At 37.7% G+C, this 25588-nt stretch overlaps 1 protein-coding gene across 3 annotated transcripts in view; it reads left to right on the plus strand.

The window, feature by feature from the left end:
- Positions 1–24453, plus strand: part of LOC137255745 (spermidine synthase-like) — a 39209-nt gene extending 14756 nt beyond the window's left edge. For all 3 annotated transcript variants that reach the window (XM_067793257.1, XM_067793266.1, XM_067793274.1), the window contains 7 exons: positions 6380–6500; positions 7798–7890; positions 13691–13844; positions 14759–14842; positions 15129–15274; positions 18669–18791; positions 19323–24453. In XM_067793257.1, the coding sequence (XP_067649358.1) occupies positions 6380–6500; positions 7798–7890; positions 13691–13844; positions 14759–14842; positions 15129–15274; positions 18669–18791; positions 19323–19349 (748 nt within the window). In that variant the 3' untranslated portion in view covers positions 19350–24453. The remainder of the gene's footprint in view (positions 1–6379; positions 6501–7797; positions 7891–13690; positions 13845–14758; positions 14843–15128; positions 15275–18668; positions 18792–19322) is intronic.
- The last annotated feature ends 1135 nt before the right edge of the window (positions 24454–25588 follow it).

Raw genomic sequence — 25588 nt, forward strand, 5'->3', positions numbered from 1 at the left:
GATAGACAGGAGACTCGACTAATAGCACACGCGTCACTGACTGTTGTTTGGCCAGCTGAGTTCAATCTCTTGCATATGTTAAACGTACCAACCTGTTATTCTGCAAATTTGTGGGTATAAATTTTTTATCTTCCTGTGTTTCCAGATTTCCTAGCAAAATATCAATTCTTTTGGGTATTCAGTAAGTTTGTTAAAGACATTTATGATGTCATTCATCTGTACAAATGCTTCATTTTTAAACTTGTTGGTTAGATACAGAAAGTAAATGGTCTAGTCTAGCAGATATTTATTGTGATTGGATCAGTTAAAGTGCTGCCATGTACTGGCAGTTAGTAGACTGACTTTGACAGGTCTGAGTTAAAATCCTGGATGGGACGCAACAAAGTAGAAGCAATACTTTACTGGGAAAGTGTAATCCTATGTATAACATATGTAAAAAATACATTTAATTATCTCTTTTTCATTATCTTGAGTCTACATTTGCATAAATAAGCACACTTAATGGAAGGACCTGTTTCTATTTTGATTTCAAACAGTGTCACAAAGCTTCATGGCCCACAGAAATGTACAACCAGTGCACACATATGCATAGAATAGACAACAATAGCAAACTTAGGTGATCATGTCAACAGCTAGGTATGCGACAGGTAACCTGGATACCTGGGACAGGTGGGCAATGAAATGGACACGGGTACCCATCTCAGTACTAGTACCTGGACCAGTTCTGATCATGTGACTAAATGATTAAACAATGTAATATGTTATTCTTTCATGATTAAAAGGTTGTATTGTCTTTAAAGAATTAGACATAATTTTCAGTCACTTCTTTTGAATAAAATGCATAGTTAAGACATTGAAAAACTTGAAATGTTAGCCTCTGAGCTGAAGAATATGGTACCATTTCTTGCAGATTTGATGTCCAGAATTAACATAATGGGGTGGGGTTACTAGGGTAGAAAATCTGAATCTGCCCAGTCCTAACGACTGCACCCAGGTCTCTAACCCATCTTGTTTTGAAATTGCTGACTAGGTTATTTTTAGACATGAAAGTTATACAACTGCCAAACCTGTAGCAATGCTGCAGCGATTTATTTTGTTACATCCTGACTCCACCAGCAGGTAAATTAATACTAGCAGTAGCATCTGGTTGCCACCAGGGCAGGTATCATTTTCCACCAAAAGTACTTTGAAGCAGTTTCATTGGAGTTGGATTTCCAACATGAAATATATCTTTTCCTGTTGTATATACCATGTTCTTTTACAATAATTATATTAAAATAACAGTTCACTGTTTGTTACGAGGGAGGACAGCCACTTTGCTGGAAGAGCACATGCACTAGTACTGACAGAGTTATTTATTCATTAACCTGTGCTGTGCTGTCTCCATCCTTTCTTGCACACCTGGCTGTCCATTTCACTGCCCCCCTTCCTCATAACAAACAGTGAACTGTGTCAATATTTTAATCATAAATTGTCATACAACCTTAATATTTTTAGGACAAAAATTCTGTAAGAAACTGAGTTGGTATGATATTTTGAGTATGATCAGCGTGTCATTGAGTTTATTTATGTTTCTTAGTTTTTTAGTTAGATTGCAATTCATAGGTCCCCTTTTGAGCTCGTATATGGACCATAGTCCATTACATAGACCCCACCTGTACATGGTCTTGTGGGATGTTGGGGTAGCCTAGTGGTTAAAGCGGTCGCTTGTCACTTCACATGGGTACAATTTGTGAGGCCCATTTCTGGTGTCACCTGCCGTGATATTGCTGGAATGTGGCTAAAGATGGCATCAAACTGAACCTACTTGTTCACTCACACAATTTTGTGAATTTAATGTTAGGCCAGATGTCACTGTGTAGTATGTTACTTGTACAAGTGCTTAAGTTGAAGAAATTTTTCATTCATGAATGAAAATGTTAGTTCAAATGCAACCTCCTTTTAAAACATTCTTTCAGCCACCAAGTAAATTCATACGTTTGTCACAGATGGGATTGTTTATAATGAGTGAGTGAGTTTAGTTTTATGCCGCACTCAGCAATATTCCAGCTATATGGCGGCAGTCTATAGATTAAACAGAGTCTGTACCAGACAATACAGTGATCAACAGCATGAGCATCGATCAGCGCAACTGGGAAGTCATGTGTCAACCAATTCAGTGAGTCTGACCACCCGATCCTGTTAGTTGCCTCTTACAATAAACATAGTCACCTTTTATGGCAAGCATGGGTTGTTGAAGGCCTATTCTACCCACTATAAAGTGGTTCAGGGACTGAGAGACAGACTGGGAAAGCTAGCCAGTCACTGTGGAAGTAATGTGGTTCAGAGACTGTGAGAGAGACTAGGAGGACTAGACAGTGGGGAAAATAATGTGGTTCAGGGACTGTGAGACAGACTAGGAAGACTAGACAGTGTGGAAAGAGATGAATGAATGAATAAGGAGGCCCCTCTATGCTAACTGTAAAATGGATCTGCTAGCATGATTTTGTGTTTAATATACATCTTTTTACCCTAAAGAGGTGCCATGTATTTCTGTGTGACAAATATGATACGTATTGCAAGTATTGCGGTAACGAATGTGAATATATTTATAAATACAATATAGTAGTTAAGTGATTGATGAACAAACTGGAACCAAACTTTTGAATGTTAATTTTTTATAGTAATAACCAGTGATCTGACATGACAATCAAATTTTGTATGTCATAGACTAATAGTCATAGTCCAAAGTACCAATACTACCATGTGTACCCATTGCAAACTAACATTACTGGCACTACTGCAAGGCTAGTACATATTCCATTCTTGCAAAAGGATGTAAGGACTCAAGTAAAACATGTTCCATTATGAAAATGTAAATATTCATTCATGTTTGGTTCTGGTGATCATGAATAATGAATTGAATTCATGAAGGGGTATGGTTCGATTCAATGAATATGTGAGTGTATCGTAATAGCCATAGTAATAACCTATTTTCACAAAGCAATATCATTTCCGCTACAGCAATCAGGGATATTCCAGCTGTTTGAGGGCTGTCTGTAAATGATGGAGTCTGGACCAAACATTCCAGTGATGACCCTATGAGCATCAATCTAGGCAATTTGGATACTTTGACATGTGCTGACAAAGTCCCATGAGTCGCCTCTTGTGAAACTTGGGTTACTGAAGACAATACTAAAAGGAATCTTCTCGGGTGTTGATTGTTCTTAAACTTTAGTTTTTAACATTTCCAAGGTTTATTACCATGTCACCACTGTAACTGGGACCAAGCCAATTATATTTATTGTATAAACCATCCACTGAACTGATGGTTTTGCTCGATTTAAAACCTGAAATAGATCAGTGATCAACATCATGAACATTTATCAATGCATTACTGTTTGCCTGTGAAACAACTTCATAAGTAGAAAGTACATACTGCAAGACACACATGACTACTTTCGTGTACGATTGTGCTATAACTCTGACCTTGTGCCTTTTATCAGTCTCTCTGCGTGATGATTTGTAAGACTCAGAAACGTGTTGACCTTGAGACTTGAGACTATATCTGAGCTACAAGTCTGCACGATCACAGTACAAATAGTCAGTAATCAGTATGATGTTGACCTTTAGCGTGTGTGAATTTGTGTCAGGATGAATGTTTAACCTACTTTATCTGACTCTGTCATACTGAAGTATTGATAAAATTTCACAGAAAGCGCTGAAAACAAGCCAAAGATTGAATTACAATGCTGTTTTGTAGGAAGTAGTCCAATGTTAGATAACTTATATTTTGATTATACTTTGAGGGCTAGTTCACAATTTTGTGTGCTGTGAATGTGGGTTTAAATCCTGGATGGGACTCAAGCCAAAAATGGGGTAGTGGGGTAGTCAAGAAGTTAAATCGTTCGCTAGTCACACTGAAGACCCAGGTTTGATTCTCCACATGGGTACAATGTGTGAAGTCATGATTTTTCTAGAATATAGCATAAAGCAAACCTTAACATGAGTGTCTAATACTGAACCCTGTATTGTCTCCAGGTTAAGACAGGCCTAGTAACCTATCATGGTAGCCAGATGCTTATTGGGGTGGGGGATTTGGTCTGCTGTTTAGATACCCTGGTGTGGTGAATGTTGCTCATTGTATCAACCCCTGGTTGCAGGAAGGGGTGAAACAGGTAATAATTGACAGTACTCAAGTACTCATATTGAAGTACTCGTGACCACTCGAGTACTCATCTTTGGGAATACGAAGCAGGTGAACCAACATCACATAGTGATCAAATGTGGTACTGGGGATCTGGCATGCTCCTGAGGTTTTAAACAGTGCCTACACCTGTGTTTCAGGTACGAGGTTTTAGCTACAGAGATGTGTTCTTTTCAAAACTAATTATCCCTTTCTGACATGTTATGCATATATTATATTTGAAGCCTATTGAATACGAAACTCCATGTCATATGTTGTGATTTATTCTCAGAATGATTAGTAAGTGAATGATTTAATGGAATAAATTAATGACGCAAATGTAAATACATTTCCAAACAATAATATATTGATGGCAAGCAACTAGCTTGAATACAAACCATCATATTTTGTTGTAAATTTTCGACCTTCTGTTATTTTATAATGTTTGCTAATACTGAGAGCTTTATGTTGTCGATATGAATGTATCTGAAATTTGGAAATATTGTGTTGTACATTTTCAGCAAAGCTGCTTAGGGTAGTTTGAGTGGATGTCGAGGCGGGTGTATCAAATGTAGATTTATGCTATTTATCTACAGATGGTTCCTCATAGTTAAGGGGGCGGTGGGGTAGCCTAGTAGTTAAAGCGTTCACTCGTCACGCTGAAGACCTGGGTTCGATTCCCCATGTGGGTACAATGTGTGAGGCCCATTTTCTGGTGTCTCCCACCGTGATATCGCTGGAATATTGCTAAAAGTGGCGTAAAACCAAACTCACTCACTTATAGTTAAGGTCATGTCGTTTGGGGCACGTATCAGGCATAATCTGTTTTTAGCTTGTGATCAGTTAGCTTGAAATAAGACCAAATGTTGGCCCATGGTTGCTCTGCCATGTTTGTGCTGACACAAGTGGAATGATAGCTCTCCTTTGACAAGGACTCGAGTAAAATGTTAGTACTCAAGTAATGTTCCTACCTGCCTCTTACTTGAGTAAATGAGTACCCATTTCAGCCCAAGTATATATATGTGTGTGTATATTCATACATTATGGATTACAACTCATGTTTATTTCGTTAAGCGATGTATGGTAGCTGAGTGGGTTAGATGGCTGACTTTGTGTTCAGGTGATTAGGCATATGACTCGAGGGTGTGGGTTCACATCCCAGATGGGACACAACCCTACAAAGTACTAGAATTTCTACCTTACTGAGAAAATGTAACTAAAAAAAACCCATGTTACATTTGACCACTTTCTGAACTGTGCATAGATAAGTGACAGAGAGCACTCTTTTTTTGTATTATTCACAATGAATGTGTTAATTTGCGTCCCGTTATTAGGCCGGCTTGATTGGTATTTTGAACACTGACCTAATGCTTCATGTCTGACTGACTGATGGTTGTTTCCCTTTCAACTGACAGTTTGAACCAAAACATTTCAGTAATTGTGTTTTACTAGGAGCACACATCCCCCGCAATGCATTTTGTTGGGGATATAATTTTGGACTCCGTCCATGTAAAGCTTCTGGAGCAGAACATTAAAAGCATTTAATATTACATCCCCAAACATAGCACATAGGTATGTCTGGTGGTTAACTGGTGCCTTCTGGTTGTTTGTGAATTTTGAATAAAATACTTTTTGCTCTTCCAAAGCATGCTCCTTTCTGGAGCAAATCTTAAAAAATTGTCAATGTTCTGCTTCCACCTTGGGAGTATTAAAGAACCTAATGACATAAATAAAACAATACCACTCCATTTCCCGTGGTCAACATTACTGAAGTACATGAAACCACTGAAGCATTCCATCTGTTGTTGATACAAGTATATGCTAGTATACTACTAATTATGGGGATTGTCTTGTTCCAGAATAATAGGTTACACAAGGCTTTGTAACGGGGTTGATTTTGTTCGTTTGTTGAAAGGGATGGTGGGGTAAGTAATGGTTAAAGCATTTGCATGTCATGCAGAACACCCAGATTCAATTCTCTATAGGAATACAATGTGTAAAGTCCATTGCTGGTGTTCCCAAGTGTGATATTGCCAGAATTTTGCTGGAAGGGTGTAAAACCATACTCACTCACTCCTTTTCTGAAAATGTCAAGTTTGATTTTGTCTATACCAGCCAACTACAAGTCGTCAAATCTGTGGCTGGAATATTGCTGAACATGCACTTAACAACAAAGCAAAGATGTTGATCTCATGTTATTTGTTTTCCTTGCAGCAAATCCTTCGGCAATGTGTTGGTGTTGGACGGAGTTATTCAGTGCACGGAGCGAGATGAATTCACGTACCAGGAGATGATTACCCACCTGCCCTTGAACAGTCATCCCAATCCCAAGAAGGTCAGATTCCTACATTCAAAGATTTGTGTACATAATATCTGCATGAATTTGTGACTTTGTCACGCATGGCGTGTAAACAGATTATAATTTCAATCCAGTCTAACCATTCATTTTTTGGGGTTATGTATTCTTTGGGCCAAGCTGCTAAGGCAGTAAATAACATGGGTTTGTACCCGAAAGATAATAGCCACAGTTAAGTCAATGATTATTTCCAGACTGACACTCTGTAGCTGAAATATTGTTGAATGTGGCATCAAACAGCAAACATAATACAAACAAGTACAATCAAACACTTTTGTGTCAAACTTTGGTGCATCAGACTGACAGAGTGAAATGTTGAACGCTGTGTTTTCTTTCTGTATTGACCATTTAATGTTGCATTCATCTTCAGAAAACTTAAAGTACAGTTGATCCCCATTACATGGATTTTTTGTTAACATCTGACAAAAATCTGGATAGTGAGTTGTCCAGATTATTTGAATTTAAAAGCAAACATGTTCAAGTATTCCACGATAAAAGTTGGATGATGGGTTACTTTCTTTATGTCTGTAAATAAAGGTCCCATAGTTATGGTTTTCTGGTTGACTAGACAATGTTTAATACCTGACCACAGAATCATGCCAGTGCATCATATATCAGTTAGATGTATTCATTGCTAACAAGACTCATAGCTGTATTTCATCATTGCCAAAGCGTACCACGAGGGGTTTGAGCTGACAAGCAATTAACAAAGACATACATGAAATGACTGATGAGTGATGGCAGTGAGCATAAGAATCAGTTGTACAATAAACAATAACTCTGCATAATCGGGTCGACTCTAGATGGAAGTAATAGGGAACTGATTAAAAAATCGCCTAGGTGTGGAAGTGCAGAACTCAAGGGTGTGAGTACATTTAAGGATGAAAAGTTTCGTGTCACTAAAAACATGCAGAGGGCAGGATTTCCAGAAATACGGCGCTTGACTGTTTGTAAAGGGCCTGCCTGTTTCAACAGATCAGGCTATGTTCAGAAATGTTTGATCGTTTATTGTTTAATCGCTCCCAGCAATATTTTAGCTATTTAACTACAGTCTCTAAATAATCATGTCTGGACAAGACAGTCCAGTGTCAACAGCGTGAGCATAAGTATATGCCATTGGGATATGATGACCTGACCATCTGATCCTGGAAGTTGTCTTTTAAGACAAGCATGGGTTGCAGACCTCAACATCCCAGTAATCTGGAGTTTGGACAAGAAATAAAATGACATAGCGGCATAACTTCCCCAGGAACTGACCATGTCTTTCTATTTGCAGGTGCTTGTAATTGGTGGCGGCGATGGAGGCGTTGTCCGTGAAGTGTTGAAGTACCCGAGTGTGGATCAGGTTGTCTTGTGTGAGATTGACGAGGTTAGTAAAACTTACTGTGTGTTATTAGTACTTGTAATGCTGATTGATTAGATTAACAGTACCGGTGAGGGGAGGGGGGTATAGTATTAGCCTCCATCCATCCATCCATCCATATGTAGGTACAAATTGGAATATCTTAAGAACCTTAAGATTCTTTTCATATTTGGTCCCTGGGTTTATTTCAGTCAGAGACAGGTCCCAGTCAGGTTTCGTGGCCTTGGCCTTCATTTCAAGGTCACAAGGGGACTTAAACATTTAACCCATTTCAGCAAGATATCTCAAGAACCATTCACTGGATTTTCTTCACATTCAACACGAAGCTTCATGTAGGGATGGTGCAAGGCTCAGTTCATTTTGGTGACCTTCACATAATTTTCAAGGTCATGGCGACACTTTGAAAATTTCAGCATCTGAAGCTGCATTTTAATCTTGTCAGTGAGAAACCTCAAGAACTGTTCACTGGATTTTCTACCCCAGGCTTCATTTGGGAAGGCGCAGGGCCCATTCGATTTTGGTGACCTCCACTTAATTTTCAGGGTAATGGTGACACTTTGAACATTTCAAGATGTCAGTGTGCAAGTTAAACTTGTCAGTGAGGTACCTTAAGAACTCTTCTCTGGATTTTCTTCATATTTGACATCAAACTTCATCCTGGGATTGTGCAGGACCCTGTGGTGACCTTCACATAAATGTCAAGGTCATGGCAGCACTTAGACAATTGCAGCATGTTAAACTGCATGTTAAGATTGTCACCGAGATGTCTCAAGAACAGTTCACTGGACTTTCTTCATAGAATTTCAAGACTTCCCTTAAATGTTTTTTTCAATAAGTAATTTCTTTATTACTAGTTTCACATATTTCTTACACAAAGACATTCATGTCAAGGTCAAAGTGAGCAATATGTGAAGAGAGGGTGACTGGTCATGTTTTTGTTGACATTAACTTCATCTTAAATTATGACCTTCACTTTCATAACTTTTTACTTTTGATATGATAATATGCGGGGATTATGTCATATTAGTGACAATGCTTGTTGTTGCTACAGTACTTTACGTATCCATTACAGGAAGACCAGTGGAGACTATGTAAAGAACAAGCTAGGAGTAGGAAATTGTTGTAGTAAACAGCAACTAAACATTGAGTACATGAAACCCAAGTCATGACTGCTCAATCATTAACACAGCTCACATGTACATTACACACAACATGCGGCCAATTAATGTGCAACCTATGATAGTTATGACAGATGCTTTCCAATTACTGTAAGCATAGCATGTGAATAACTGTTGGTTGTAACAGCTGTTGAGAATTGTCTGCACATGGGTTGTTACTGTATTGCCTTCATGAAACGTTACCTCAAATAGTGTTTGGCATGCAACAAGTGATATGATATGATATGACATGATCGCGATACTAAAATTTAAGCTGCAATATGTTACGAATCCAAATATGTGGGTGGCAATAGGAAACATGTCAGGGTACTAAAATCTTTAATTCTAACCCAAACTATAAAACACCTTAGATCAAAACAAAATTGATTTTAAAGTATGTCCTCAAATTCCGCCAGCGTTGTTCAGTGGTTATAAGGAAAGCAGATAATGAGATTTATATATGGTCTTTGTCAATGTTAATAATATGTGAGTGCTATATCTGACAGGGTTCTTGGTGCAAAAAATATATAATCTGTCAAGAAAACAGACATACCAATGTTTGATGATGAAAATGTATGCCAACTTAATTACACTTGATAAGTAAATGTATATATATAAGAAGTAGTTTCACGGATCTTCTCCCACGTGTTTCAATTGTGTATCTTCAGGGAGAAGTGATTTCAGTTAAACAGACTGTTATCACGTCACTTTTGTCTTGACGTCACAATACAACTGTTTACAAATGTTGTGACGCGGCGTTGCCATGACGTCACATTGGCGGCTTTAACATTGACAGTAATACAATAGAAGCATAAGAAAAACAAGTATAATTCCCGTACATTGTGTTATATATATAAAATATACAATTTTTAAAGTTATTTTTACCTTAATCTGTAAAACATAATAATACTTGCATTTAAAAAGTGCAACAATTCATATTCATATGTTCTGTGCGACTTGCAGAGAGTGTATGGCTGGAACTTATGGTCCTCATCAAGCTGTAGTCTGTTTGCAGTGAAAACATACTGATGAATTTCATCATTGCTTTAATTTCACTTTGAAGGAAAAATTAATCAAATGAAGTGAAATTAATATTGTTAATCCAAATAATTTTAACTTGCCAACTGAACATTTCAAACTCAGAAGTATATTCACCTTATCATCAATTTGTTTAACAAATGATCATAGTTTCAAATCATTATTATTGGTTTGCATTATAAGGAGTTGTACATACTACATGATACACAGAGAACAGGTTGGTTGGGGCTAAATTAACGCTCATCACATGCTGCATATGCATGTGTTTCACTGTTTCAACTACTCCCCTTGTAATACAAACCAGTAATAGAGACGGGCCCCATCGTCAGTTATGATGTTGTAAACCTCCTCCAGTGTTCCAAAATAAGAGGCCCTGTTATCACCACCGAATCAACAACCTTGAACAACCCCTCAACACTAGCCTCTGAACCAACTCCATCATCGACCTCACCACTGCCTTACTCCACTTACTTTACCTGGGGTGATGAGATCACCTCCATCCTCTATTCTAACCAAAATTTACATCAATGAACAAGAATAGAAATTACTACAAACCTCACCTGTCAAACCAACCTGCTGGTACTGGAAAGTAGATGGTACATTCATCATCCAGCTTGATCAGTACCCCACCCAGCTTCTCACCCATCTTAACAACCAACATCCCAGCAAATCAAATTTACTTTGGAGACAGAGCAGGACAACCAACTACCTTTCATAGAGGCCCTTGTATCCCATTCCTCCTCCAACCATCTCCAGACCGACCACTGCTTACAGAAAGCCCACCCATAGTGATCAGTACATCAACTCCCAACGCTAACCATTCTCCCAAACTTAAGACTGGCATCACATCTACCCTAACTAGAAGAGCAAAGAATATATGCTCGACAAACCTGCATGATGAAATTCCAACACCTGAAGAGAACCTTCGTAGCATTAAACTGATGTCCTGCCCAAAAAGTCCACAGAACCACCGCTGCTACCCTGTCACCTCCCTCTGAAAGACCCAAACCTGAGTCTGCCCCCATCAAGCTCACTATTCCCTGCATTGATAAACCACAACAAACAGGCATCGATACCACCTTGTCATCTTCCCCCATCCTAAACAACCTTTTCCATGCAAACGGAAGAAAACCTCCAACTATCGACAACAAGAGCCCAAAATGTATGATTTACAAAATGTGATTGTGATCAGAGATATCGGTGAAACATCTGAGCCCATCAACATCAGGCATAAATCAGCATTTTATTTCGACCTCGAGGGTGCCGATTCAGATAGGTTTCTATACGACTTTTTATTATGCACATATTTAGGCAGTAAAGCGCAGCTTATGACAAACCACAGTCAGATTAATGTCAAGTAATTTGTGATCTTATTGTGATTTGCATTGACAATCATATGACATAGATGTATGCATCTTAAACAATTTGTAATTTATGATCTTATTGTGATTTGCAGTGTCCCAAACAGGTATATACTTTAGAATGTATTTAGGTGGGCCAGTGCCCTATCTGGTTAAATTTGGGTGGGCCCCAATATGCTTGATATGAGAGTCCAAGTGCCCCACCAGGTAAATTGTAGGTCAGACGCTTTTTGATTTGGGTGTTTTTAATTTTCAGCTAATTTTGTTTACTTACTTTGCATGTTAATAAACTAAAACCAAAAATTACCATATGAATGATTTTTAGAAACACACTCTTTCATTGGCTGAAATAATTACAACAACTAATCAGGGATATCATTGTGTGTTGATTAAAACTGGTTCACTTGATTGTCTTTTGGGCGAAAACTTGTTGCATTTTATTTACTTGGGCATGCTTGTATTTTTTTGGATACAGCATCCAATGTTTTGTGTCCACAGGACGCAGGTCAAATTTCGATATTTTGATGCAGAACTGCTGCAGAAACGCATTCCCGATTTATTACTGCACAAATCAGTTGATGATAAGCATCATCAGCTTCATTCTTGAGAGTTTCTATTACTTCCTGTCCGTACTGAGCATGCTCAAGAGGAGCAATATTGTATGGCCTCAGTGAAACATGACTTGACATGACTATATGGATTATGGAAAATTCATCAAAAGAGCCAGGGCGTGATTTTGTAATATACGACCTGCACTGCTGCATGTTAACAAATCCGGGCATTGCGCAGGTTACCTTCAATTACAGGTTGCATCCGATGCAGGTATCATAAATCCTCCAACATCCTAAAGCTGTCATTGTGTGTTTTAATTGAGAAGTTGGGAGGGCTGCAATGAATTTATTTGATTTGACCAGTTATTTTCGATTTTCAATAACTGTTATCACTCTTTCAAGTCGATATTTGAATACCTGTTTAAATTATTTCCAGAATGCAAATTTAACTCAAAGTTTAGCAGTTTTGAGCACTGGAATAAGGGGAAATGTGATTAGTTGATGCTAATTATCCAATGAGAATTGTTGTTTGTAGACATCACCCAATTGGCGATGGATTTCACACTAAAAATGCTGACTTAGAGAGTTAAATGAAATCTGATGTTTTTAGTTGTGCAAAGAATCAAATCGAAAGTGACTGGATCGAGGGTCCAATATCAAAAACTGAATCGAGGTACTGGTGAATCGCTGTAGCCATAGACATAAGTGACTGGAAGTAATAGTCTCTCGTTGCGTGACTTGATACAAGCATAAACAGTTGTGTGCTCCTCAGAAATCAGTATTGTAGCAGTAATCATATGGATATTTATGTAGCACACAAATGCATTAGTGCATGCTCAGTTTTCTGGTATATTTCCTGGTTACTGGATGTCATTCTCAACGGCTTATCTCATTATCAATCTCAACTCCCTGGAGAGCATACAGCTCTTGCTGCCACAAGGCACACTGAGTTACTGAGATTTTTTTTATCTTTATAAAGTACTCATACACAGTTGGCTGGATTGGGACACACAGTCACAGTACTTTGTCCAAGTTTGTTACTGCATGTTGCTGTGCTTGCAACTAGGTATTTTCACATGTTCATGTGGCCACCGTTTGGTCATATACCAATGGTACACGGGTTCTTAAGTGTACAGGGTTATGTACTGTACACAAGGGGTTGTGACAACACGGAAAGAATCTGCACATGTTGTGAACACCGTTTTCACACCCGGTCACAGGTGAGCTCAATGCCAGCACCCCGAGTCTGATGGATTACTAGCCTGGTGCTTTAGCCTGCTCACCCACCACACCCCCAAAAGAGATTCATAAAAAAATGTCATGTGAAATTGAAAAAAAGTCATTCATCATGATTGAATCTGACACTGTTGGATGTGTCTGAAATGGAGTACTTGTTATGAATATAGCAAAACAGTTATTAATGTCAGTTACATTTTAGAACCAGTGACGTTACTTTATGGTGCAATGAAACTTTTAGTTGTGTAGCCAGGTTGAACGTGGCGCAGTTACTGAATGATAGTTTTGGGAATCAGAAACCATAGATTAATGAAAAATGTTTTTTACAATTAATAATCATTTTTATTCCTTCTTTCGATCAATTTTCAATTATTTTTTATCATTAGATCCCCACTACTGAATAAGAACAAAATCACACTTGAAGAAACCAAATGTATGATACTGATATGTTTTGGTCATTCAGAGAGTGGTTGAAGTGTGCAAACAGCACCTCCCAAGTATGGCATCATGTCTCAGTGACCCCCGTGTTCTCCTCCACATCGGTGACGGCATCAAGTATCTACAACAACACAAAGGAGAGTTTGATGTGATAATTACCGATGCCCCAGACCCTATAGGTAAGGTTATCCCTGTAGTGGATTCATTACCACATAGTGCAGTGTAAAAAGAAACACCACATATAAGTTGATAACCTTGTATGAACTATCAAAATTTGCATAACAGTAACGTGACCTTGACCGAATTGCATGAGCAGCACATACACAATGCCTGTATTTGTAAATGATATGTGTTTGTGTCCTGGATTTTTCTATACTTGGTTGTGTAAAACTTCACTCCATGGTGCCATTTTGTATGCATTGGAGACTGGTCTCAAGAAACACTTGCTCTGCCCCAGTGTATGAAACTCCCTAAAAAAGCCAGGAAGGCCACAGGGATGACAGCTAAAAAATGTTGCTGGCCCTGTTTACATGTAACCAGCCCTGTATTAAATATAGGAAATTCAGATATGGTGTTATTTTGAGATAGTGTTAACTAAAGTATGTTAAAGTAATTAATGAATTACTTGTAATGAGGTAAACTTAGAATTGTGCAAAAGAAAAAGTAATAAAATCACAAGTGGTGGTCACTGTTAATTCATTTAGTGTCACTGCCATCTGAATCAGAAAAGCAGAAAAGAATGACATTATTCATTGGCTGAAAGCATTCTCTAGACCAGTCACATTTAGTGTTAGATAAATGGGTAGACTGATCTCTGGAAGACAGAGGTTGATTGATCATGAAATATACAGACATCATCTAGCTATCACAATTGTAAACTATTTTCGAAATATGTCCCATAGTCAATGGCATGGTCAAATATATACCCTTGGAAAATGTATTGGCACACAGGGCTGGCTATAAAATAAAGCTGTAATCCTGCCATGAAACTTGCAAGCAGTGGGCCGCCGGGCAGATGCTGTTTCATACACTGCCCTGCCCTGTTCAGTTTAGCTCAGCTTGCTTGCTCACTCCTGAACTCACTGTCCGTCAGGTCCTGCTGAAGGATTGTACCAGAAAGAGTATTATGAAAACTTGAAGAAGTCACTGAAACCCAATGGAATAATTTCTTGCCAAGGTAAGATTGCATTTAGCTAAAATATCAGTGAAATTAAGTCTTCTCAAAGATTGAAACAGTGCTTCATTTGCAGGCCATGACATGGCCCTTGCAGTGTGATTAAAACTTATGAACAAAATTCATTTAATGGAAAGTATTATAATACTTTAATATATTCATACAATGATTATGATGACAATACAATGGATGATGATGATGATGATGATGATGATGATGATGATGATGATGATGATGATGATGATGATGATTTGGTCACTTAATAATAAATGCAATGACTTCTCTTCAGGTGAAACCTTGTGGTTTGATCTACCTCTCATCAAACAGATGATCAGTTACTGTCGCAACGTATTCCCCACCGTGGCATACGCGTCAGGGAACACACCCACCTACCCTGGGGGTCACATGGGCTTCTTGCTCTGTAGCACTAACCCAGTGAGTAAATACACTATATCCACTGATTATATACTGCAGGTTTGCAGCACACTTCAGTACATGATCCAAACTGAGAAATATCATTTCAGTTACATGTTTTTAATAGTACTCTATCATTATTACTAGTCAATCTGACTTTCATTTCCTTAACTACAGAAGCAGGAAAGGGGTTGAATTTTCAGTTTTACATTATTTTGTTATATTTAAGGTTAGTTAATTTTTAGTTTTAGACTGTTTTATTAAATTGAATTCCATGTGAAAACCAGTTAGTGGTGGAATCAATCTTCAGTGTTTCCATATGTAAATGCATCATGTTACATATATAGTGAGTGTTTTAGGTGAGTGTGAACTTTTGATGGGAGGTATATGTTACCTGGTTGCACTAAGTTCAGATACAGTCTTTAAGCGTGGAACATATTGTACTTATACATGAAATGTGTAAACTGTGTACTGTAAATCTTTCACAGTCAGGCTCTGTAGTTTTCATCCAACCTTGATATCTGTTACAACTGGGTTTTTATGCCATCAACTAACAAAGAAGATTTTGACATAGCTCTCCACACTTCTTTTTGTTCATGCTGTCTGAGCAGGGTATTCAGATCAATAACGTTGTATTTCTGTGGCTGAATTTGTGTGTTAGGTACTTGTATAGGTCATATTCTGTGGCTATGTTTCAGTCCAGTGACATCAAGGAATGTCAGATGTATAACGTTACTGTCCTTATCATACCCCTGATTTGCCCAAGGAAGCAGGTTCGACCTTGACCTAGTGTTCATGTGTTGACAGGATTTGGTCACAGATTTTGATAGGATTAGTGAGTGAGGGTTTATTTGCTTAGTATGAGCTAAATGGCACATCTAGATTTGATTTGTTTTCAACCTCTAGTGTTTTATGCATTTATTCTATCAGTGAAAACTCTTAGTTTTACATTATTCAACAATTTATGGCAGAGCATGAAACATCTAAAAATTTCAGCCAAACCACAAGGCATGTTAGATCAAAAACTTGCCAGTCCTGACCAAAACTGACCTGCCTACAAATTATCTTCATACAGACATGTCTAAAGTTTAACCCAACTGTTGGTCAAGTGAATTTGAGAATCTGTCTGTCCATGTTGAAAATGATCCATCCTGGTTGGTTGGGGAGGCATGTATGTTAAATGCTGTTTATTGGTATGCTTTATTTTGTTCAGTAGCAATTAGAAAGAGTGTTTACTTAATTGCAAAACAATTATCAGTAAGAAAAACATCATCAACAAGTTTTCTTTGTAGTAAAATCTTTGGGAACAATATGAACTTATTGAAATTCATTCACAACACAGTGAAACATGTTTACATTATTCTGAAACTATTACAAACAGGTTGATTTTATTTATAAACAATAATGAATAAACAAAGGGGTTTGGAAATAGGTATGGCTGAAAAAACCTGACGTGCTCAATCACTGAGACGAGTTGTGCTGAAACTTAATTGTGGCCTTTCACTAAATGTCCTATTTTCTCTTCACATCTATCTACCTGGCTGAGGTCACTCATAGCGATACCTCTGTAGTCTCCTGACTCAGCAAGTTTCGTTCAAAATGTAATCAAACTTAGAATGTTATTGTGTGTGAGTTATAAAATGATGAGACCCGATACTTAGCGTTGTGGTCCATTAGTGTTTTTGCTTTTGTCTAACACTATTTTAGTTTAGTAAGTAGTCAAAAAGGCAAAATTTACTATAAGAAAAACCAAAACAAATTTTTGGGAGGTGGGGGAGCCTAGAAGTTTGGGACAGATTTGCACCATGGTCACAGTGTATGAAGCATGTTTCAGGTGTCCTCCACATTGATATTCCTGGGGAAAAAATGCTCTCTCATTCACTCACTGAAATGTATTTCAAATTATTAATAGAACAAGCTTTTGAAAAGACTGATCAATTTATGTTCAGCCATCATTGAACGACAGGTGGAGGCTTCTGTGAAAGTCACAATTGATGACTGCCTGAAAACAGCCACACTGAATGACACTGGCAATAGGCTATTTAGCCGGGTAGAGATATATTTCCATTGAAATTAAACATGAAGATGTGCTATGTAATGTCTCATACAGGTTGAACTGTTGTTGTTTAACATCACTCTCAGCTGTATTCTAGCTTGGTCATGACACAGACACTATTATCCTGTTTTTTTCTGGACTTGTACAGATTTCTACAACACAGAGATGAAAATATGCAATCTAGTATAGACACAGATGACATTTTTGTGTCATACTAACCTTCAATTTTTAAATTAGTTGAAACAATGTGTACACACTATTGCCTAGCCATATCAAGTAACCTGATATTGCACAACTATTGTGATGCACCAAATCATGATATATACTCTATTCTATTCTCTAACATGCATGTAAAATATGACACTGTATTATTTAAACTATTTTATGCATTGTATCGTTTGCAATGCCCTACAATGGAGGACGTTGGCCCAATTTTGGCAAAGGCTGGGCCAATGTTGGGCCAATGATGAATGCTATCTGGGAAGCATGCAAGAACCTCTTTGCTTCTACTGACCAACTGGGGCAACATGTATTTGCCCCAATACTAACCTTTTTCAGTTTGGGGGTAACTCTCAGCTAGAAAGTGTAATCAAGAAAAGGAAAATTGCGCACAAAGTGTAGGTTCATGTACACATTATATGTTCAACATATTATGTTTCCTTCAGTATGCATAAAGTCTCCTTCAGATAATTTTTGATGACAAAATCATCTTGCATGATGTGAACTGTCAAACATTCATTTCTTGTTTCCTAAATTCAGCAACCCATGCTTGCCGTAAAGGGCAACTATGCTTGTAAGAGGTGACTAGCGGGATCAGGCAGTCAGGCTCGCTGACTTGGTTGACACATGTCATCGATTCCCAGTTGCGCACATCAATGCTCATGCTGTTGATCACTTGATTGTCTGATCCAGACACGATTATTTACAGACCACTGCCTTATAGCAGTATTGCTGAGTGCTGTGTAAAACTAAACTCGCTCACTCCTAAATTGAGTCAAATAGCCATGGTTGTTTAAGTTAAAGACCTCTAAAAATAAACATTCTATTTCTAACATTTTATGATTTAAATAGTAATTTTTTTCATTTTCAAAATTTACACAACAGTTTGTGGTGCACAATGAATTCTAGGTTAATATAATAGCGAATAATACATAATGTGTAGAGCCACACATCATGCTAGGCTGATTCAAGTTCATCACAATGTATCTATGTACAATTTCTGCCTGCTGTGGAGCATGCAAACACAAGCCCTGCATTCATGTTATTGTGATACGCATATTTTTCCATACCTATTTTGTGAATTGCATACAATCGTTCCTGTGTTACTACAGTTCAGTGAGAAATGTATTGTGTTTGTAGAGTTTGGACTTCAAGCAACCACAGAGCAACTTCTCACCAGCTCAGCTGGACAGTATGGGCCTCAAGTATTACAGTCCAGAGATACACCGCGCTGCCTTCGCACTCCCTCGCCACGCCAGAAAAGTAGGCATTGTAGCATGTTTTTCTACATCTGGGCCCACCTGCATGAAGCAGGCTTAGCACTATGATATATCAATTCTTTTAAGTCCATGCTCTGTTATTAGTATTCACTGATGTCTTGTTAATAAGTGCTCATTGATGTCTTGTTCACAAGTAGGCATTGATTTCATGGTTACAAGTGTGCATTGATGTCTTGTTAGCAGATATGTATTGACGTCTTGTTAACAAGTGTGCATTGATAGGCTGGCAAGAAGTATGCATTGATATCTTGTTAGCAAGTATGCATTAATATCATGGTGAGAAGTTTGCACTGATGTTTTCTTAAAAAAGTATGCATTGATGTCTTGTTAGCATGTATCCATTGAAAGGCTGTCAAGAAGTATGTGTTAATGTCTTTTTAACAAGTATGCATTAATATTATAACAATATGCATTGATGTCCTGGTAAGAAGTATGCATAGGTTTTCTGGTTACATGAATGCCTGTTAACATGTATGCATTATATCCTAGTAAAAAGATGGCCTCTTCCTTTCAGGCCCTGACTGAAGTGCTTGACACATGAAGAACTTGGCAAATCCAGGAACTGGTTGCTATGGTGATGGAGCATACCTTTCTGTTGGTGTATAACTGCTGTATCATCTTGAGGAAAGCACCAAATGCATACTGCATCAGTTTCTGTATCTTATATTTACCTTGTTTACACATATGATCAAAATGTTTCTTTTAGTAGCTCATATGTGTTACCTGTGATTGTATTAATTGATGATGGGGTTTATTGAAAGGGAGACGGATAATTGTATGAAAACTACATGGATGTAATACTGTTGTGATTCACTGCACAGATCTTTAATTCAGGTTAATGTAGAAATCCGTAGCAGACTTTTCACAATTTTCAATATCTGGTGCAATCATTGATTATGACCTGATGCATTTAATATATTATATTACATTTTCAGTCCCATTTATTTTGACCAGGACACTGTATGTTGTGGATTGTGTATGTAATGTAATATCGTCCTGTCGACAACAAAATACGATCGAGATGTAACATATGCTATATTTTGGATTACACTTTCTCATTAAAGTACAGATTCAGGTATTTTTGTTGGGTTATGTCCCATCAAGGATTCGAACCCACACTCTCAGTGTCAGGCACTAATAACCAGCACACAGAGTTGGCAATCTAGCCCACTCAGCCACTGTGACTTCCACAAAAATCTGAGTCAGAAAACTGGTAGTCAAGATCACAGACATTGTGTATCCCTCTGATAGGTTAAATTGGCTAGGTTCCCATGGCTGAAAGCTATGAATACACAATGCCATGTAGAAAGTGGTCAAGTGAACATATACATACATGCATGCATGCATGCATCCATCCATCCATCCATCCATCCATCCATCCTTTCGTATGTACATACATTCATACATACACACGCATACACAAACACACACACACACACAAACACACACACACACAAAAGTAATTCAAGTCAAGTATAAGGAATATATATACAAACTGGGTCTGATAGACAAAACTGAGTCAAGACATTCATTGGCTACCAGGACTGATCATGAAACTTTCGAAAGGTAAAGGGTTTGACTGGAATGGATCTCGCTGGTGTTGACAAGTAATGTGCCAATCTTGTCAAGAGGTGGTGACACCATGACAACCCCTCTGAGGAAGGTCATCTGTGGTCTGTGTTGCATTGCATTGATTGACATAATCGTGGTTATGTTTATGTCGAAATGACTGGCACCATCATGGACAGACACTCTACCTTCCATTGGTCTGATAGCCTTGTTTCCTTCAAACTGTGTAAAGCATGGCATTGTTGAACAAGGTGTGATAGACCCAGTTTTTGTGCAGTTTTATACCTGCCAATGGTGGTAACAGTTCACGCCTGTTCGATTTCACGGGAAGTGTCTGCATGATGCCCACATGTTCATTGGTATTGTGCATTTTGGTAATTCCTTCTGTTGATGTGTTCTTATTTGGGTCTTCCAAAATGCAACAATTGTTGATGACAACTCAGGCTTCACTGTACGCCAAAAACTCAGATCAGTTTAGGGATCTGAGTTTGTTTCCTATTTCACTTTAAAAAAAGCTTGCGTTTCTTATGCATGTGAGTATACGTGTTGGTGATTACACTTTCTCAGCCCCTTTGTAAATGGCATTGTGTATTCAGAGATTACAGAGGACCAGCGACGAAAATGAATTAGGAATATGTCTCCCACATTTGTATGCTGGTTTTAAACAGATTCACACAGTAGGGATGATACTGAAGTTTGATTCTCCTGGTATGTAGATCCAGGTTTGTTTTGGTCCATGTCTGTGAAGTGATTCAGGCAACTGAAGTCGATTGAAGCACATGGCTCATGCTCCCTGCACTGATTAGAATTTGAGGCACACAGACACACTTGACACACAAATATACGTCCAGTGCACACAAATGTAGGGAATAGATGCAGAAAAACAATTCGCTGTGTCCAGGGGGATGTACAATAATATTCTCTGTGCCACAACACGTCTGTGACTGTGCTAAGTGTTTGGTTCCCTTCAGAGCAGTCATGTGCGTTATTTGACCTATCAGTCCAACTGTTCAGTGATTCATTCCATTCTCCACAAAACTATCTGCACAATTACTTCACATGACTCTCATATTACCTGCAAGGTACCCATGTTTGTTACTTGAGATAAAACCCTGACCCCTTTAGTAAATAGTACTTATGTATATTTTCAATGAAAGACACTATTATTTATGGGTTTTAACCATGTTTACCTTGATGAGTTTGTATTGTAATTTGAAAAAGTGTTGGTTTGACATGTCAGTGGGTTCTTGTATCATTTTGCTGTGCAAAATGACTCGACTGTCAAGTTTTCCTGGTATTTTGGAGTAAATTGGAAATTAATGTAAGCAGCTAGAATATCAATTAGATATTCAAACTTGATCATGTCTAGAATAGTATTCATTTAAGAATAGCTAAGTCTGGAATAGTTGTGAGTGAAGTATCTCACTGACAGTAGTTGTGCAGATCACTGTCGTTACATCTGAACCTATATGGAGGCCTTGCACCTTGATACATGTATTTTTTCAGCAGGTGATATAGCAATACAAGATGGTTGTTTGTGTTGAGCTCTAGAACAGTTGTGTCACTGTTGCATTGAGACCTATGCAGTGTTATCAAATGAATTCATGAACACAAATAATTTGTATTTCTGTGTTGTATGTGGGTTGTTCTCTACTTTTTGTATGATATCTGCCTTTCCCAGCTACTGTTGTGGACTTGGGTCCTGATCAACAGTTATGATATCTTGACCTGTCAAATGTTGCTGTATACTTGGGCTGTGCGGCCTGCTGATACAGAAGACTTGGTTTACTAGGGTCAGTCACCTGCACCCCATTCCTCATTCTTAACACTGTTACTGTCATATGCCATAGTTAAGTATGGGAGTTTTGATTGTCATAGGGCCATGACTGTTTTGTGTCATTGTTAAGAATGGAAGTTGCGATTGTCTTAGGGCCATGATTGTTTTGTGTCTTTGTTAAGTATAGGATTTACAATTGTCTTAGGGCCACAATTGTTTTGTGTCATGATTAAGTATGGGATTTACAATTGTCTAAGGGCAACAATTGTTTTGTGTCATAGGGCCATGATTGTGTTGTGTCATGGTTATGTCTTATGTCATAGCTAGGTAAGGGAATTATGGGCTACAATTGTTGTATGTCATTCTAAGTATGGGAGTTGTGAATGTCTTAAGGTTACGATTGCCTTATGTCGTAGTTGAGTATGGAAGTTACAAACATCTTAGAGCATGACTGTTGTCTGTAATTGTTAAGAATGGGAGTTACAAAATCTTAGGGCTATGATTGTCACACGTCATAGTTAAGTATGGGAGTTCCGATTGCCTTAGGGCCACAAGTTTTGTATATCAATGTTATGAATGGGAGTTATGATTGTATTAGGGTTATGATTGCTGTGTGTGAATACCTATGCTATTTCCAGTAATCTAAGTATTTGATAAACAGGGTCTGTCTACCTAACCAGTAAAAGCTAATATGCATATTATCAGTACGCCAAATCTATACCTTAAAGCATTCTCAAGTGCTACATTGGTAACCCCGTAAATATGTCAGTGTGCGTTTCACTCTCAGCTCCTTGAGAAGAGCACATTCATGAGTTGGAATGCAGAGTGAAGAACTGTTTTCCAGATGCGATTGTTGGAGTGTTTTGAAGATGGAAAAGTTTTATGACATGTTCCTGACATCCATATCATTGTAGTCAGATCTTTAAATCCTACATGTTAACTCAGCATCACAACCTGAGAATCTCTTTCACAGGAGATACAGGACAATGGTGAAGCCTAGTGGTAAAGCACTCACTTTAACTGAAGTTCCAGGTTCAATTCTGAACATGGTTACAATGTGTGAAGCCCTTTTCTGGTGTCCACCATCTGATATTGCTCAAATATTGCTAAAAGCTGTGTGAAACTAATCTCACTCACTTATACGAGATATAGTCAGATGAGCTTTCTAGAAGACTGTTTTGATTTACGCACATTTTAAAAGAAACATTCACCAGCCTTAGGTAATATTCCTGTTAACTACTAAAAGTATTTTGTAATAATAAACGCAGTTCTGATATTGTGAATATTTTAACTTGCCATTGTTTCTGGATGCAGTGGCATCTTTCCTGAAATGGAAGTGTTACTTAAGGAATACTTTGTATATTCTTTTGTTTGAATAGATATTTTTGAATTCAGGTTGTAAAAAGAAGAGTCCTAGTTGTTGCAGAAAGCAGATAACTGCTACAGATCCACCATATGTCTTGTGTACATTTTCCAGCCTACATTTAGTGAGGGTTCTCATGAAACAGCCCTCTATGAAAATGTTCTTGGGTCTCCTTGCAGATAGGTATGGTAAAGATCAGATTTTACTGATTTCTGATATGACATACCTTGGAATAACTGTTTATGTCATGTCGTGAAAATATACCTGCATATTTACTTTGGATAACTCTTTTTATTGATTTTCGCAGTTTGCTTTTAGTTTTGTGTTGTATTATATAGTTGTTGCAATGTAAAGAGTATGAAATGTTTGAAAACTTAAAGCTTGCCAGATTGTTCGTCATAATATGCTATTTGTTGTAAGCACTGTTTTACAAATGTATTTTTATTTGGATTTTTATGGTTATACTTTTTAGCTGTTCAATTTGTCTGTTAATTTACCAGTATTCCAATCTGTTGTGACAAGTACATCATCATGGTGTAGGATTTCATGTTGTTGAGTTTCTCGTTAATGTCTATTATAATCAGACTTCTCCTATTTTAGTTACATATCTTTGTGAACCTGTGAAAAATGTACAAACATTTACACTGATTGTCATAATTAAAACGTTTCATTCCTTTTCTAAAAAATTCAATTCTGAAATTGTTAATGTTTACTTATATGTGGGATTGTGTGAATACAAGTATCATCTTGAGATTATTAAACAATGAAAATCAGTCATGTTTAATCAGTGTTCAAAATATGTGCCTGCCCGACCACCCGGGTTGCTTGTTTTCAACATGGACTGACAGATTCATCTGTCTGATGGTCTGGTTAAAATTGAGATGAGTATGAAGATATCCATCACAATTCACGAAAATAAATCATTATTAATTCGCACAAGTCTCTTGTCAAACTTATATTATTTGCAGCCAGGTAAGTTCAGGTAACGACGAGCAAGTTATATGTCTAACCAGCCTTTGGGTCTGCCTAAAATTGTTGTGAGTCACATACCCTGGTTTAACATTGTCCAAGCATTTAAATTGTGGCAGTTATGTCTATGGTATTTAGGTCATTCGTAGTGCTGTAATGATGCATCAAGATATCAATGGATTGCAGTTGTTGAGTCTCTGATAACAATTAAACAATGGTGGAAACAAAAAGCTATCGATGCATCAATAGTATTGATGTGTGACTATCACTAGTTTAGTAATTGCCTTCCGTTAATAAATATGTAGCACAGTATACAGAGGGTAACAGATTTGTTCAGTAACAGACGTTCGTTTGTCATGTGGAAGACCCAGGTTCAATTCCCCATATGGGCACAATGTATGAAGCCCATTTCTAGTGTCCCCCTCCGTGATATTGCTAGAATATTGGTAAAAGCAGCAACTAAAACGCATTCTTTTACTCTGAATCAAACTAGGCGGCAAACATGGCGTGCGACTCAGACTTTGAAATTGCGAATGACAATAAGTTTATGTTTTAACTGTTTACTTGATCAGGTCTCAAGTGTCTTGTCAGTTATTAAAAGAGACTAGAACTACTTCAACTTGTTTTATTTCATATAGACTGTACATTGTGGGAAATGACTACAAATGAGACTTCGACATCTGTTTCAGTAGTTTTGCAATAGTTGATCATTCTGACATAATAGTTTCTCTCCCTCAATAGTCGCCCCTAGTAATTATATAAACTACTAGGGCTGGAATGGATCCAAATTTTCTACACATGTACCCCAGCCTTTATTACTCTACCCTACCTGAATACTCATATAAATTCCTGTCATCATATTTGCAAGAAATGGAAATATATTCTTCAGCTTGGAGACTAAAGTTGTGGGTTTTTCAATATCTTAACCATGTATTATATTCAAGATAGGTGACTGCCTAATTGTATCTAAAACTTCAAAGGCAATACAACCTTTAATCATAAAAAATAACATATTACATTGTTTAGTCTATTAGTCACATGATCATACCAGGGCCAGGTATTGAGATGGGTACCCCGGTCGAACTCACTGCCCACCTGTCCC

This window comes from Haliotis asinina, chromosome 1 (genome assembly GCF_037392515.1).
Source record: "Haliotis asinina isolate JCU_RB_2024 chromosome 1, JCU_Hal_asi_v2, whole genome shotgun sequence".
NCBI classification, from domain to species: Eukaryota; Metazoa; Mollusca; class Gastropoda; order Lepetellida; family Haliotidae; genus Haliotis; species Haliotis asinina.